Genomic DNA, 17,394 nt, shown 5'->3' on the forward strand with positions numbered 1-17,394 from the left:
GGGCCAATCACATATCTCTCAGCCTAACCTACCTCACAGGGTTGTTGTGAGGACAAACATAACCATGTACATTGCTCTGGGCTCCTTGGAGGAAGAGCAGGGTATACATATAATAATAAATAATAATAATAGCTCACCAGTCAGAGCCTATAAAGTTGCATAAATGCAGCCTCAAAAATGCTGGTTTGCAGTGCCTCCGCTACAGGAATACCTTGTGCTTGTCAGGTCCTGCCAAGTTCTATCTTCCTACACTCAGCTTTTTGAAAACAACAATAAGAAGGTGCCTTCGCTTTGCTAGCTGACACCCCTAGATAAGGGGCCCAAAGTCCTAAGAATATAGTGCAGATAGGTTGTATATTTTGTAAAGGTAGTGCTTGTTAGATATTTCTAGGAAGTCAAATCATGCAACAAAGTCCCTTATGAAAAGTGAGCTGAGGAATACACTCAGATATCAAATTGTTCAAAGTCCTATTGATTTATGTTGCAGTTCCTTAATATAACAATTGTTCTTTTGTTTGATGTCATAAGTGCAGTTGTCTGCCTTTTTATGCTCATGTAAATTAAATCCCACTGTCCTTAGAGAATTTAGAAGTATATAGTTTATTATTAAAAGCCTTTATTCCCATGCATTCTTTCCAAAGTTTAATATACTAGATAGAATTAAAAGGCAAGAGTTTTCAAAAACATCAGTATAACGATAAGCTCATGCATAGCTTTAGAGAGACTGTAGTTACTTGAATTAAATGCCAGCAAGTAGAAATGCCAAAGCAGCACTGAGCAGTATGGCCTATTATGAGGAATGTAAATGAATATCATGTACTGTATATACTGTTTTCAATAGAAACACCCCCCCAAAAGATGATTATCAGTTATCTGAATTAGTAAACAGTAACTGAGACTTCAGTCCTATGCATACTTACTAGAAAGCCTACCCCCTTAAACTCAGCAGGGCTCACATCCAAAAAAACAAAAACAAATTTAGGATTGGGCTGTTAATTTCTTAACTGAAATATTCTACTGGGGTGAAGAGGCTTAGATCCTAAGAACCAGGACCAGTGTTTTGCTTGTGGAACAAGGATTTCTCATATGACTTGACTACCAAGCCAGAGGTTGCCGGTTCGAATCCCCCCTGGTATGTTTCCCAGACTATGGGAAACACCTATATTGGTCAGCAGCGATATAGGAAGATGCTGAAAGGCATCATCTCATACTGCACGGGAGATGGCAATGGTAAACCCCTCCTATATTCTACCAAAGGCAACCACAGGGCTCTGTGGTCACCAGGAGTCGACTCTGGCTTGACGGCACACTTTACTTTACTTCCCTCTACAATGCTCTGCACACCCTAAAAACCACTCGTTGGTGTCGCGAGTCTTTTCAGAACAGCATTTAATGCAATATGGCCAAGGCTGGAGTTGCAGCGTGGGGAGGAAATAGTTGCAACCTGATACTCTCCCTTGCATTAAGTAAAAGTAGCATCTCATAAAGTGCTCCAATGGACCAAAGCCAAATTAACCAATATTTATATTTTAGAAAAACTTAAATGTGCAATAGAAGGCACATATCAGTGACATTATAGGCTAAAAATTGAAGTATTCTAATTTACCCATTGAACAGTTAAGAAATTTGGCAGGGAAAATACAAGTCCCGCTTGTCTGTCCTGTGCTCTGGAGAGATGTTTCATATAGGAGAATGGGCATATTACTTTATATGTCCCTTCCTAGCATTGCAAGTCTAATTAAATTATTAACAGCAATATCAATTCGTACTTATTTGGACTTGTCATCTATCCCATTCTGAAGGCTTCAGTGATGTACCAATGGTGGTAATCAAAAGCCTCTAACTGTTTATTTTATCAGGTTTTTTGGAGATATGACTGCTTGACTGGAAATTCTTGTCAGTCAATGAATACACACTGTAACAACCAGTATTATTAGCATGGTTTTAATGGGTTTCAAATGAATTGTTCTAAAATATAAGAGCTTACATGTCAATTTAAAATAGTTCCCAGTATATTTTGTTGCTGAGAAAATGAAATAATTTATCTACTATTAGAAACTATATCTTACCAGGGGCCGGCTTTTTCCTCGTAACTGGAGTATCAACTGATGTATTGGAGCTTGTGCTAGAGCTTGTACTAAGAAGTCTGGTAGCATCCTGGTCTGTTAATTTGTCACCTGGGGAATCAAAATAAAATTATATATATTATAATGAATTCCAAACAATCACAAGGGGATATGTACTATCTGGTGAGTGCCTAAAAATCTTGAGACAGACCAGTGAATGTAGACAATCATAAAATGGTCACTGTAAACATTCTTTAGTGTAAAATCCACAATTTTGATCATTCAGAATTCATTCATTTGATTATTCAGAAGGATGGTTTCTACATTTTGGGCATTCATTCTCTAACATACACATTACAATCCAGAGGAAACTATCAAATTCATGTTCAGACATTATCAAGTGACATACTGACATAAAAAACAATTTAAACATATGGTCTATCACTATTTCAGTGCCCTTGTAAAACATGTTAGCTATTTAATTTAAAAACTTGCATGGTCCTTACAAGTGTTGCTTGGGTGGCTGCCTCTCTCCATATTTGACTGACATATAGATCTCCCAGTTCTTGCTCTGTTTTAAATATGTTCGGAGCTTAGCTGGAATATCACCATGACCAGCAGAGCAGCTAAAGCCTACACTTCCAGACAAAGAATTTTCTGCGTGTCAGTCATTCTGATTCAGTTACCTGATGCTGGCAAACTACATGAAGATTGTGTCTGTGTCCTAACCCTTTACTAATCCTTTTCTAAACCCTAACCCTTTCCTAATCCTTACAAGACAATATATTACACTGGTCTCAGTATATGTAGCACAGTCCAAATGATATACTGTCAAGGGATTGCTGTGCAAAACCAAATGCAAATTTTCGTCTGATTTGCAGGGAGAGATAGGATCTCTTGTGTGAAAAGCTGCCATCTGCATGTTTCTTCTACTTAAAGCTTTGGATTGAATGAAGACTCTCAGTCTTTACTTTGTAGAACCTCAAGTCATCCTACAAGTATAAAGGTAAAGTGTGCCGTCAAGTCAGTTTCAACTCCTGGCGACCACAGAGCCCTGTGGTTGTCTTTGGTAGAAAACAGGAGGGGTTTACCATTGCCTCCTCCCATGCAGTATACCTTTACAATAAAATAATATTTTAATGCAATGTTTTCCATCTGTTTTTCAAACCTGCTCCGAGCTTATAGGAAACAGCAGAACAATGAAATTAAACACACAAAAAGTAGAAAAACACTGTACAATCTTGACAGTCAACAAGATAAAGTTCAACAAACATTAGGCCAAAACCAACAAGATGAAGTGCAGCAGAGATACATGCAAACTCCTGCATGTAGGAAAGAAAAACCAAATGTACAAGTATAGGTATCTGGTGGGCCATTGTGTGGAATAGGATGCTGGACAGGATGCCGTGTCACCCCGCCTCCTGGAAATACCAGAATGCACCACACGAGTGGGAGTGCACCCTCCCCGGGCTCCCTGCAGTCTGGCAGCCGCAGCTGAAAGAACGGGGTTAGGAAAGCACTCGTGCTGCTAAACTGGTTTTAGATGGAGGTTTCACAGGCAGGTTTGCCACTGTGGTGCCGCCAGGATTGGCCCGATCTCAGCGGTTCACACGCTTGTGCAAAACCGAGCTGGGCACCCTTAGTCTGGTTTTGCACGCACGTGTGAATAGCCTTTCTGCCTTGTAATGGTAAAGGTAAAGGTAAAGTTGTGTCGTGGAGTAAGTGTCGACTCCTGCGGACCACAAGCCCTGAGGTTTTCTTTTGTAGAATACAGGAGGGGTTTACCATTGCCATCTCCCACACAGTATGAGATGATGCCTTTCAGCATCTTCCTATATCAATGCTGCCCAATACAGGTGTTTCCCATAGTCTGGGAAACATACCTGGGGGGATTTGAACCGGCAACCTCTGACTTGGTAGTCAAGCCATATGAGAAATCCTTGTTCCACAAGCAAAACAGCGGTCCAGGTTCTTGGATTTGAACCGGCAACCTCTTGCTTGGTAGTCAAGCCATTTGCCCTCTGTGCCATTCGGTGACTAGCATTGGGAAAACATGACACTTATGCATGGCCTGGATATACTATGGATGCCAGTGCTAATCAGGCCCAACTCAGACCATTGCTGAGCTCATGACAGCCCCCTGGATGTTTTTCACACAGGGCTTTCAAAGCCCTCTAGCTTGCATCTCCTCCAGAATGGAACCTGTAACATATTTACACATTTTTTTCAGGGACATGCTGGGGCCTGTTAATGTCCTGAGGGGAACGAGTGGCCATAGCACTGGTGGAGCAAGTGAGGAAGGGCCCGGTCAACCACAGCTGCTGCTCCTGTGGGGAGGAGCAGGAGCGGGGCTCGAATGATGGTGGGGAGGTCTCTGGGGTTAGGGGGCTGAGGCTTGGCCAACTGGCGCCAGCAACTCCGCAGCTGCAACCAAGAGGGGTGAGGGGAAGGGAACAACAGGATGGAGGAGCAACCGAGAGGGGTGAGGGGGATGGAAGCAACGGGATGGAGGAGGAGGAGTAGCAGGAGCACAGCTCGCTCCCATAACCTCATTTAAGAGCCCAGCTTCTTAGCTGGGTTTGCCACCAAGGCACCGCAGGGAGCTGGTCAGCTCCTGGTGGTTCCTATGGACAGCCAAGCCTGGGACTAGTCTGCTCATGAGAGCAGCCTCACTTTCTTTCAGGTAAGTGTTTAAAGGATTGCATTGCTATAGAATTCTGTTCCATTAATTGGGGAAAATGTCAGGCAAGCCCAATACTTAAGCACGAAACCAATCATATATCTTTAGCCACTCTTGTAAGCGAAGACCCAGTCAGGATTAGGGATGTGCACGGAACTGTGTGCGGGAGGCTTGAAGGTGGTGGGGGTGCTGCTTTAAGAACGGGGGAGGGTAACTTCCTGCCGCTTTCCCCTCGCCAGCATCTGTTTTTTCCAAAGCCCATCGGGGCAGCAGCGTACCTCCCTGTCACCCCATTGCCCCCGTTGTCCAGATATGACCAGAAGTATCAGGCACACCTGCACACACCGGCATGGGCACGTGCACGTTGCGACTGCCTACACATATGTGCCAGTGTGCGCAGGTGCATCAGAGACTTCCGGTCATATCCAGACAATGGGGGCAATGGGGCGGCAGGGAGGTACCCTGCCGCCCTGATGGGCTTTGACAAAAACAGACAAAGTGGTGGGAGGGATAAGTGCACCCTCCCCTGCTCTTAAAGATAGACACCCCCCCGTCGACAAACCAGTCGAACAGTGGAACTGCTGGTTTTTCGAACTGGTTCAGAGGCCCATAAAGGGCCTCCAAACTGGTTCTGTGCGCATCCCTAGTGAGGGTTACATTTTGAAACACACAATCAAAGCAGTTAGAGGTCACAGGAGCCAGTGTGGTGTAGGGGTTAGAGTGCTGGACTAGGACCGGGGAGACCCAAGTTCAAATCCCCATTCAGCCATGAAACTAGCTGGGTGACTCTGGGCCAGTCACTTCTCTCTCAGCCTAACCTACTTCACAGGGTTGTAGTGAAAGAGAAACTCAAGTATGTAGTACACCGCTCTGGGCTCCTTGGAGGAAGAGCGGGATATAAATGTAATAATAATAATAATAATAATAATAATAATAATAATAATAATAGGACTGCGCCAGGCGACGATGAACTGCATGGCTTTTGGCTTAAACACCTAACAAGCCTTCATAAACAATTATCAAAACAGTGAAATCACATTTTGCAAGGAGGTGATATTGAACAATGGCTAACAACTGGGAAAATTCATCTCATCATGAAAGACCCAGGAAAAGGTGCAGTTCCAAGTAATTATAGACCGATAACCTGCCTGCCAACCATGTTCAAATTATTAACTAGAATAATAGCAGATGAAGTGATGCAACACTTATTAACTAACAAACAGCTTCCAGTTGAACAGAAAGGAAATTGCCCAAACACCAGAGGCACAAAAGACCAGCTGCTGATTGACAAAATGATTTTAGAAAGCTGCAAGAGAAGAAAAACCAATCTAAGTGTTGCATGGATTGACTACAAGAAAGCCTTCGATTCATTGCCTCACACATGGATACTAAAATGTTTAGAAACAACTGGGGTCAGCAAAAACATTCAGATATTTATAAAAAAGGCAATGAGCATGTGGAGTACACAGTTAACAATCAATGGCGAGACACTTGGACAGGTTAGCATTAGAAGAGGCATTTTCCAAGGGGACTCACTATCCCCTCTGTTGTTTGTAATCGCCATGACCCCACTTTCACAAATACTAAACAAAACAGGCCTCGGACACCAAACATCTAAAACATCAAGTCAAATCAACCATCTGCTGTACATGGACGATCTGAATTTGTATGGAAAGTCCCAGTCAGAAATCGAATCACTGCTAAACACTGTCCGTATATTCAGTAGCGATATAGCAATGGAGTTTGGACTAGACAAGTGTGCTGCATTAATAATGGAAGCAAGATCAAGAACCTGGAAGAGAAAGAACATTACAAATACTTGGGCATTCTCCAGGCTGATAACATTACACATACTGAAGTTAAAAGAAAAATTGGAAGTGAATACATCAGGAGAGTTAGAAAAATCCTCAAGTCCAAATTCAATGGCGGTAACACCATACAAGCCATAAAAACCTGGGCTATTCCTGTTATCAGATTCACTGCAGGAATAATAGACTGGACCCAGGCAGAGCTAGAGACTCTGGATCGTAAGACCAGGAAAATCATGACCATCAATCATGCTCTGCACCCCCGCAGTGATGTCGATAGGCTATACCTCCCTCGCAGCTCAGGTGGAAGAGGAATGCTGCAAGTCCATCAAACAGTAGAGGAGGAGAAAAGAGGCCTTGATGAATATATCAAGAACAGTGAAGAAGATGCACTTCAAATGGTCAATAACGCGAAACTATTCAACACCAATGAAAGAAAGCAGGCCTACAAGAAAGAACAAGTCAAGAACCGAGCAGAAAAATGGAGAAATAAATAGGGATGGCAAAACGTTTTGGGCATAGAACGATCTGTGCCCGAAATGGCCAATTTCGGGTGATTCGGAGCCGAACCGAATCACCCATGATGAGACCCGATAATTTTCGGACCCGAAACGAATCACCCCTGTTTCGGTCTGAATTTTTCAGGTGTTTTGGGTCTCCTTTTTGTGCCCTAGAAAAGTGCCAGTCTTGTCTTCTTCTTCCCCCTCTGTTTTCAGTTTGACGTCCTTTTAAATTTCCCGCCTTTTTGCCTCCATTGATTTCAATGCAGAAATTGCTTTCCTTTTACTTTAATTGAAAAGGTCCTGGGGCCAAAAGAGTGGGGTGGGGTGGTAGTGCCTAATGGGTGGAGGTTACCACCCCAATTGCAGAGGGATTGGGCAAAGGGCTGATTTTTTGGTGAATTTCTGAAATTTTAGTTTCTTTGGGGCAGATAGGGGGCATAACGTGGGATCTGGGCCAAAAGAGTGGGGTGGGGTGGTAGTGCCTAATGGGTGGAGGCTACCACCCCAATTGCAGAGTGATTGGGCAGAGGGCTGATTTTTGGTGAATTTCTGAAGTTTACACATCTTTAAGGTTTCCCCCCATTAAGTATAATGGAGGGTGTATCGCTTCACGTCGGGGGGAAAGGGGTGGCCTAGAGTGGTTTGGGGTTGATGGTAGTGCCGGGTAGGGGCAAGGAAGCTACCTGAATTTTTTCAAAGGATTTGGGCAGAGGGCTGATTTTTGGTTAATTGTTGACGTTTACGCGTCTTTAAGGTTTTTCCTCATAAGTTATAATAGAATGGAGCTTTCAGCAGCCCCATAAGTGCACTTGGGGGGTGCTGGGGTGGCCCAGAGCGAGTGGTGGTGTAGTGCACATAGGGTGCCAACCACCCCCATGGGTTTCTAACCCATGGCGTACAGGGTTCTGTTTTTTCTGAGGTATTCTGAGTGTGGATTCTATGATAGCAAATGAGATTTTCAATGATACACCATGAATCCACTCTAATTTGCTATCATAGAATCTAAACCTTAAAGACATGAACTTCAACAATTAACCAAAAATCAGCCCTCTGCCCAAATCCTTTGAAAAAATGCAGGTAGCTTCCTTGCCCCTACCCGGCACTACCACCAACCCCACACCGCTCTAGGCCACCCCGTTCCCCCCGACATGAAGCGATACACCCCCCATTCTACCTAATGGAGCAAAACCTTAAAAACGTGTAAACTTTGGAAATTCACCAAAAATCAGCCTTCTGCCCAATCACTCTGCAATTGGGGTGGTAGCCTCCACCCATTAGGCACTACCACCCCACCCTTCTGGCCCAGATCCCACCTTCTGCCCCGATCTGCCCTAAAGACACTAAAACTTCAAAAAACCACCAAAAATCAGCCCTTTGCCCAATCCCCCTGAAATTTGGGTGGTAGCCTCCACCCATTGGGCACTACCACCCCACTGTTTTGGCCCCAGGACCCATTTTTCTTACCCGAATCGATTCGGATTCGGATTCGGGTAAATCCAAATCCAAACCGAATCGGGGGTGATTTGGGTGAGCAAAATTCGGGCACAGAACAGAACAGGGGTGTTTCGGTTTGCGTCCGAACCGAAACACCGAAAATACCAAATTGCACACCCCTAGAAATAAGCCCCTGCATGGTCAATATTTGCACAATATAAGTGGAAAATCAGACATCACCAAGACCTGGCAATGGCTTAAGAATGGCAACTTGAAGAAAGAAACAGAGGGTTTAGTACTGGCTGCGCAAGAACAGGCACTAAGAACAAATGCAATAAGAGCAAAAGTAGAAAAGTCAACAACAAACAGCAAGTGCCGCCTTTGTAAAGAAGCAGATGAAACAGTGGACCACCTAATCAACTGTTGTAAAAAGATCGCACAGACTGACTACAAACAAAGGCATGACAAGGTAGCAGGGATGATACACTGGAATATCTGCAAAAAATACAAGCTACCTGTAGCCAAAAATTGGTGGGACCGTAAAATTGAAAAAGTGGTAGAAAATGAAGATGTAAAAATATTATGGGACTTCCGACTACAAACAGACAAACATCTGCCACACAATACACCAGATATAACTGTAGTCGAGAAGAAAGAAAAACAAGTGAAAATAATCGACATAGCAATACCAGGGGATAGCAGAATAGAAGAAAAAGAAATAGAAAAAACCCACCAAATACAAAGATCTACAAATTGAAATTGAAAGGCTGTGTCAGAAAAAGACCAAAATAATCCCAGTGGTAATTGGCGCCCTGGGTGCAGTCCCAAAAGACCTTGAAGAGCACCTCAACACCATAGGGGCCACAGAAATCACCATCAGCTAATTCCAAAAAGCAGCTTTACTGGGAACAGCCTATATTCTGTGACAATATCTATAACAACTGACAATAAAATTCAGCCATCCCAGGTCCTTGGGAAGGACTCGATGTCTGGATAAAACAAACCAGTCAATAACACCTGTCTGATTGTGTAAACAAGAAATAATAATAATAATTTACACAATGGGGGCTCCCAGGGTTGGGAACTGTGTATGCTCCTAATTTTGGTGTGTGAAAGCAAGTTAAGGGGAAAACCTGGGTAGAAGTTATTGTGTGGAAGCAAGTGATTGTGTGGAAGCAAGGTAGGAGGAAAACCTGGGTAGCTACCTTCCTCCTACCTTGCTTTCACACAAATGAAAATTAGGAGCACACACAAATGAAAATTGGGAGCACACACAGATCCCAAACCTGGGTAGAATCCAGTCAACAGCTTTGAAGACAGCTTTGAAAACAAAACAAAGAAAAACAAAGATAGACATTATCCAGCTCATCCCTAAGGACAAAATAATATTAAAACATGTAAACAGTTAAAAAGAAGATCTGGAAGTATTACCTCTTGGTATCTTGCCCCATGTCAATCCTCCAAGTGTTCTTGTTCTGTCAGGGGCTGGAGTTGTTTTGTTTACAACTGAAATGAAGAGAGGGTCAAATTACTAAAGTTATTAGAACCCATTAGAAAGCAATGGTATGCTTAAATTGTTTTTACACTAGTTTTATAGTCATGGGAATATAGGAAACTGCCTTATACTGAGTCCGTCCTTTGGTCCATCTAGCTCAGTATTGTCTACACAGACTGGCGGCAGCTTCTCCAAGGTTGCAGGCAGGAGTCTCTCTCAGCCCTATTTGGAGATGCCAGGAAGAGAATCTGGAACCTTCTGCATGCAAACATGCAGATGCTCTTCCTAGAGTGGCCCCATCCCCTAAGGGGAATATCTTACAGTGCTCACATGTAGTCTCCCATTCAAGTGCAAACTAGGATGGGTCCTGCTTAGCAAAGGGGACAATTCATGCTTGCTACCACAAGACCAGCTCTCCTTCAAATAGTTGTTAATTTGTCATATAGTTGTTAATTTGTCTGCTTCTGTATAAATCAGAATATCCAAAAATAATTAGAAATCAACTGAAAGGGAAACATCAAGATTTGGTATGTGTAATTCATCATAGTTTGCTTTAAGCAAAAAATTACTTACTATGGTCTGGAAAAACAAGGTCATATTTGGGCAAAACACACACACCTTACTCATTTTCTCACCGTGACCTCATAATATTCCAGAGCACATTTTACTTGAAATATATGGACAACAGGCCAATTTTCAAATTTAAATTATAGTAAAATTCAACTCTACAAGAATGATGTATGGATTAAATTACATAGTTCCATATTGAATCAAAACTCTTCAAAATATATCTGGAGATCCTCCAGAAATGTATGCGGTCCTGTAATGAAATTATTTTTCCATTACATTTAATGGAAGATTCTAGTTCAAATGTTGTAACATGCCTCCTCTATCCCATAAGTTGGCAAAGGACGTTGTGGAAACTGCCATTATCTGCTTTGTTTCCGAAACATGCAGGGCAGATTGTATCACCTGCCTTCTTTACATCCAGCCTTTTCCAAAGGAGCCAGTAGTAAAAAAAAGTAATACTATACACGTCAAACAACATGTAACCAAGCTCAGCTTGGGCCCTACTCTGTGTCCCACAATGTAGAAACAAAATGTATGTAAGAGTGCAGCGCTTTGAAGACTGGCAAAAGGGGATGCCAGTTGAATAAAATACTGATTAAAAGTCTGGCGGGGGGATGGAGGTTGGACAGCAGGGACATCTATGGATCATCACAAGGACTGTGCAAACAGCCTTCTCATTTTAGCTCCATGTTGGGAAAACCTAAGTATGGAGGATTTTTAGGAAGCAAGTAGGGCAAAGCCTTGTTAGCTATTCTAACGTTAACAAACTTGTTATACTGTGAGGCTATTCACACGAGTGTGCAAAACCAGGCTAAGGGAGCCCAGCCCGGTTTTGCACACTTGTGTGACCCACCAGGCTCAGGCATGGTCCCAGTGGCCACACGACAAAAAACCCACCTAAGTAGCCTCCATGTTAAAGGAGGTTAAGGGAGTGAATACTCCCTTAGTCTATTTTCTTTGATTGTGTGTCTGCTGCGGCTGCTTGTAGCCACGGTGGGTACACTTAGGGAGAGGGGGACCCAGTAATGCACCGCACAAGTGCATTATTGGAGCTCTGGGGGGCAGGTGATGTGCAGTGGTGCGTCCCAGCACCCGGACCCCGGGAGCGGCAGCAGGAGCTGCAAGAGAGCTGCTACTCGTCTGGGCAACAGAAGATCATCTGTGGAGAAGGTAAGTAAAGCCCTCCTTACCCACAGATAGCCTGCTAGCTCTTCTCACCAATCGTGAGAAGAGCTTCTGTATCTGTTCATCAATCAAAATGAAATTTTTTTACCAGTTGTGTTTAATAATGAAGATCTCAAGCTCTAAGTATGTGAGTAGCTCAGAAGAACATACAAAAAACCGGAATGTATTACCAGGTCTTGTCTTGGTTTTCGCAGTGGTGAAATACACTTTATTTGGTGCTGATAGGAAGAAAAGAAAACTTGATTAATTTGTAAGGATATTAACTGTGATTAAGATAACATACAGCATAATTTGCTCCAGAGGGGATCCAAGCACAACAATGGCAGGAGAAACAGACATATGTCAACACTGCAATTTCTAGCATTTATTAGGATCTAAATTAAAGGATTATGCAAAGCATTTATATAATCAAAACCATAATTTCTGCAAACACAGTAATTATCCACATTCAACATTTCATTAAAAAAACCTCAGTGGTTTCATTATTATAGTGTTTCTCTGTACATTTTGCAATACACACAACCCACAGAAGCTCAGTTTTCTTTATCATGCCTCCATACACTGCTCAAAATGCTACCGAGTGCAGTAGCCATTGCAGCAAATGGCACCTTTGGAGACCCATCGAAGCTTGAGGGTGGGAGGGAATTTTCAGTGAGGAAACAGAATGGAATTAAAAGGGGACCCTAGCTCTGCATCACAGCCCCAGTCCTTATTGGGCCCTCTTGCAGCTGCTATTGAAAGTAAAAGTAACACATCTTGTTTGGCCCTGAGCTGTGAAATCTCCAGTTCAGTTTTTACCTCTGTCCCCACTACCTGGGGGATAATAATATTGACCTAGACAGGATTACTCAGACAATGAATGTGAAGCGCTCGGAACACTCTAAAAGGTTCAGCATGACATTGTCCATGCTGTCAAACAGGATGACATTGTCCATCACACTCTACAAATTGTGATTACATTCTAATCTAATGGCATCTGATACACAAGGCAAGATGCTATGTGTATCTTGTTATGTAATGGCATCTGATACACAAGGCAAGATGCAACGTACTGTAATGGCATCTGATACACAAGGCATTTGATATAACCTGCGGTAGGCATTCAAATTCCAAGATAATCCAAAGCAAAATATTGCTGTATAAAAAGATCTCTGCAAACTTGAGATTGTGCAAGAGTTTCTCCTGCAGCCACATGCCTTTCATTTAACGGATGATCGGTGCTATTGGTTCACTCTTGGGAGCCAAACACATTAGGTAGAAGAGGGAAAAACAGACCTCACTGTTCATTTCCATTCATCTCCCTCTTAAAAAGTGATGACAGTCCTGACATACGTGATTTCACAATGTTTTATTTCTTTAAATATTTATAACATGCCTTTCCATTCCCAAAAAGGACCCTCAAAGTAGTTGACAATCTTCATAAAACCATAAGGTTGGATCCAAACATATGCTCATACAACAGAACTTTCTCTCCTCCTCTCCACTGTAGTTCCTCCAAACTATTCCTGGAATTGAAAAGGGATAAAGCACAGCAGGCGACAGAGGAGGAACCCCCAAAACTAGGGATGTACATGAATAGCGTTTTGAGACATGATTTGGAGCACATCCCCTGCCCCTTTAAAATGGAAGAGAGCAGGTGAATACCTGTTCCTCTGCCACTCACCACCACTTCTTGAATAGGTGGCGCAGTGCTACTCCCAGCTATCTTCTCGTGCCGGCAGCGCTCGCCCCAGCTGCCCCCGCATGACTCTGTCATGCATATGTTCAGCGGCCATGTGCGTGCCAGCGTCGCACCGGGGCAGCTGGGGAGAGCGCCACCAGCATGTGAAGATAGCTTGGAGGAGACACCTATTCAGGAAGTGGTGGTGAGTGGTGGAGGAACAGGTATTCTCCTGCTCTCCTCCATTTTAAAGGGGCTAGGGATGTGTTTTGAATCGCGTCTCAAAACTTGATTCATGCACATCCCTACCAGAAACTTAAAGCATGCACCATCTGTGAGCTTCACTTGCTCATCTCCCAGCAGCTGTGGGGAGGAAGGAGTGGGAAAGATCCATTGCATAAGTGTAAGTTTGTTCCAACTCATAATCAACAGAAGAACAATGACACTACAAACAAAAATAAAAAATAAAAAATAAAAACAGTAGAAGTAATTCTGAATCAAGGACAGAAAACAAATTCTCCAAGAACAGCCTACTTAATCTACTGAATCCTACTCCAAACCTTTTGGAGTTTGGAGTAGTGTCCAAACAAGTTGTTGGAGTAGTAGTGTCCAAACAAGTTGTTGGAGAGTGTCAGCAAGTGTGTGGATCAAGGTGATCCAGTTGACATAGTATACCTGGACTTCCAATAAGCTTTTGACAAAATTCCTCATTAAAAACTCCTGAGGAAACTTAGCGGTCATGGGATAAGGGGACAAGTACATGTGTGGATTGCTAACTGGTTGAAAGACAGGAAACAGAGGGTAGGTATAAATGGAGAGTTTTCACAATGGAGGGAAGTAAGAAGTGGGGACCCCCAGAGATCTGTACTTTTTAATTTATTCATAAATGATCTAGAAGTAGGGGTAAGCAGCGATGTGGCCAAATTTGCAGATGATACCAAACTCTTCTGGGTAGAGAAATCCAAAACGGATTGTGAGGAGCTCCAAAAGGATCTCTCCAAACTGGGGGAGTGAGCGACAAAGTGGCAAACGTGGTTCAATGTTGGCAAGTGTAAAGTGATGCACATTGGGACAAAACCCCCCAACTTCAAGTATATTCTGATGGGATCTGGGCTGTCGGTGACTGACCAGGAGAAGGATCTTGGGGTTGTGGTGGACAGCTCGTTGAAAGTGTCGACTCAATGTACAGCAACTGTGAAAAAGGCCAATTCCATGCTAGGGATCATTAGGAAGGGGATTGAAAATAAAACCGCTAATATTATAATACCCTTATACAAAACTATGGTGTGGCCACACCTGGAGTACTGTGTACAATTCTGGTCACCACATCTTAAAAAGGACATTGTTGAACTGGAGAAGGTACAGAAGAGGGCAACCAAGATGATCAGGGGCCTAGAGCACCTTTCTTATGAGGCAGGGCTACAACACCTGAGGCTATTTAGTTTAGAAAAAAGACAACTGCAGAGAGACATGATAAAGGTCTATAAAATCATGCATGGTGTAGAGAAAGTGGATAGAGAGAAATTCTTCTCCCTCTCACATAACCCTAGAACCAGGGGTCATCCCATTAAATTTATTACCAGGAAATCAAGGACCAACAAATGGAAGTACTTTTTCACACAATGCATAATCCACTTGTGGAATTCTCAGCCACAAGATGTGGTGACAGCCAACAACCTGGAAGGCTTTAAGAAGAGTTTGGATAACTTCATGGAAGAGAAGTCTATCAATGGCTACTAGTCGGAGGGCTATAGGCCACCTCCAGCCTCAAAGGCAGGATGCCTCTGAGTACCAGGTGCAGGGGAGTAACAGCAGGAGAGAGGGCATGCCCTCAACTTCTGCTTGTGGCTTCCAGCGGCATCTGGTGAGCCACTGTGTGAAACAGGATGCTGGACTATATAGGCCTTGGGCCTGATCCAGCGGGGCTGTTCTTAAGGAATGGTAAACAATATTGCTTTAAATTGATTTCTACAGGTGCAGGGGGGTGCATTTTGACAAGAGTGCCATAGTCTGAACATCACCACCAAGAAGGCCCATTCCCATGCACCCAGAAGTCTCACCTCTGATGGTGATGGTACACAGAATAGATTGAAGGCCAAAATATATGGTAAGGTTCATATGGGTGGAAGTGGTCATTTAGAAATCTATGTCCCAAATTGTAAAGATTCAACTGTTAAGCTTCAAAGAGTAAGAATAACTCTTTGAAATGAGCCCTAGGGGTGTGCACAAGACTGGCTGGCCCGGTTCAAGTCCAAACTGGACCCTAACTGGACCAGGCCAGTTTGGTCCAGCACCCCCACCCCATTTAGGCTCGGTTGGGGGGAGTGTTTGCGAATGATTACATTTTTTTTTATACTTATCGCCTCTGTTGGGGTGTCCGCGGAGGTTCTCCCTCCCCCCAACAGCCTCTGTTATGCTGCAAATTACCCTGTTCTGGCAGTCTTCGGCTTGTTCCAGGCCTCACCCCCATTGTGGTGGCCATTTTGGAGGCTGTCGCTCATGCCCAATGGGCCTCTGTGTGGCCTGATCCAGAGGCCAGTGGGGGAAGGGGAAACCTCTGTGGACCTCCCTGTGGCCTCAGAGAAGCCCCCTGGAGGGGGTATGTAAGTAAGTAAGTATTCACATTTTAAAAAATCATTCGCGAACCACCACCCCTCCCCCTGAATGGCCAGGGTGGAGGTTCGGTTCGAAACTCTCCTGGTGTGGAGTCTTCAGGAATCAGCATTAATCTCCAGTTGACTAATGAAAGCAATCCTGGAGATTTTAATAGCTTGATATTTTGAGAAACATTGGGGGGAAAGTGGAGACAAAATCTCCAGGAATAACTTCAGTCAGAGTTGGCAATATATGCCAACTCTAGGAATATGAGTTACAATGATATGATTAAACAGTAGTATTTTGGGGTTATAATATATGTATTATTAGACCATAAATGCAAAATACTCAGTTAGAGATCAGGAGATGCTTAGCCAACTCTCAAAATACTGGCTGATCTCTAGACCAATGAACCACACTGGTGCTATGGGAGAAGCACTGGTGTTAGCACATTGTTTCTGAAGAATTCCAGGGGGTGAATTTTAACAACTTTCCCTTCCCCCAGAAGGATTCTGTGCCACCTGAAAATATGTCCCTGAGGACTGTGCAACCCTCATATATATATTTTTGGGTGGCACAGAGTGCTTCTTGGGGAAGGAGAGGTTGTCAAAATCTGCACACACACCCCCGCCGCATGAGCATTGGAGTTGGGTTAATTGAACTCTTCAGAATCACCAGTGCTTCTCCTGTAGCAACAGTGCTTCATTAGTCAGGATTATTTGAGTCACTAAATTAATTATAATGAAACAAAAACAAATTTATTACCAGTTTTCAAACGTGGACTTTCAGTTGTTACGTCACTCTGGTGCTTGGATGGAACTGAAAACACAATATTAGAATTTGTTAAGTGCACACCATGTCTTCTTTAAATGGAATGCTACAAAGTGCAAAGGAAAAGTAAGACTCTTTCAAAGTAGCCTAGAAGCTAAAATGCTCATTGTTGGAAACCTGGCAGGGAGTCGTGCTTTTACGAAAGATGAAATCTTTGAGACCAGGAGGATATTCAGCATTAACAAACCCAGACAGAGAAGTGTGAGGCAGTGTATCAGTGATAGCCAGGATGTGTATATGAGATGGAGGTCCCAAGATGGAACAGCAAAGAAAGGGTATGGTGGCAATCACGAGGAGTGCACCCTGCAGCATAATCAAGAAGTCCATCAAGCAAGCTCACTTACAAACTCTTTAAACGTTTTCAAATAAACTTCATAAACCTCCAAGAAAGTTACGTTGATAGAATCACATTTCAGTCAACGTCAAGATGTAAATAAATAAATAAAATTACCCAGAGTATCTTTGGGCCCATTGAGGACATGAATGTGAAGATTAATTGATCCTGGTAACGTTGCAACTGGTGCTGTAGGGAACAAAATGGATGTGCCAGTTGGGAAAGGACCACAT

The 17,394-nt window shown here is 43.3% G+C and overlaps 1 protein-coding gene across 21 annotated transcripts in view; it reads right to left on the bottom strand.

The window, feature by feature from the left end:
* ABI3BP (ABI family member 3 binding protein) overlaps window positions 1-17,394 on the bottom strand; it is a 233,136-nt gene that overhangs the window by 34,840 nt on the left and 180,902 nt on the right. For all 21 annotated transcript variants that reach the window (XR_008320120.1, XM_053312005.1, XM_053312018.1 and 18 more), the window contains 5 exons: window positions 17,279-17,350; window positions 16,762-16,815; window positions 11,912-11,959; window positions 9,923-9,997; window positions 2,070-2,177 (listed from right to left, as the gene is read on the bottom strand). Coding sequence is in view for 20 of the 21 variants with exons in the window: in XM_053312005.1 (XP_053167980.1) it covers window positions 2,070-2,177; window positions 9,923-9,997; window positions 11,912-11,959; window positions 16,762-16,815; window positions 17,279-17,350 (357 nt within the window). In the remaining variant the exon portion in view is untranslated. The remainder of the gene's footprint in view (window positions 1-2,069; window positions 2,178-9,922; window positions 9,998-11,911; window positions 11,960-16,761; window positions 16,816-17,278; window positions 17,351-17,394) is intronic.

This window comes from Hemicordylus capensis, chromosome 3, assembly GCF_027244095.1.
Source record: "Hemicordylus capensis ecotype Gifberg chromosome 3, rHemCap1.1.pri, whole genome shotgun sequence".
In the NCBI taxonomy this organism is placed as follows: Eukaryota; Metazoa; Chordata; class Lepidosauria; order Squamata; family Cordylidae; genus Hemicordylus; species Hemicordylus capensis.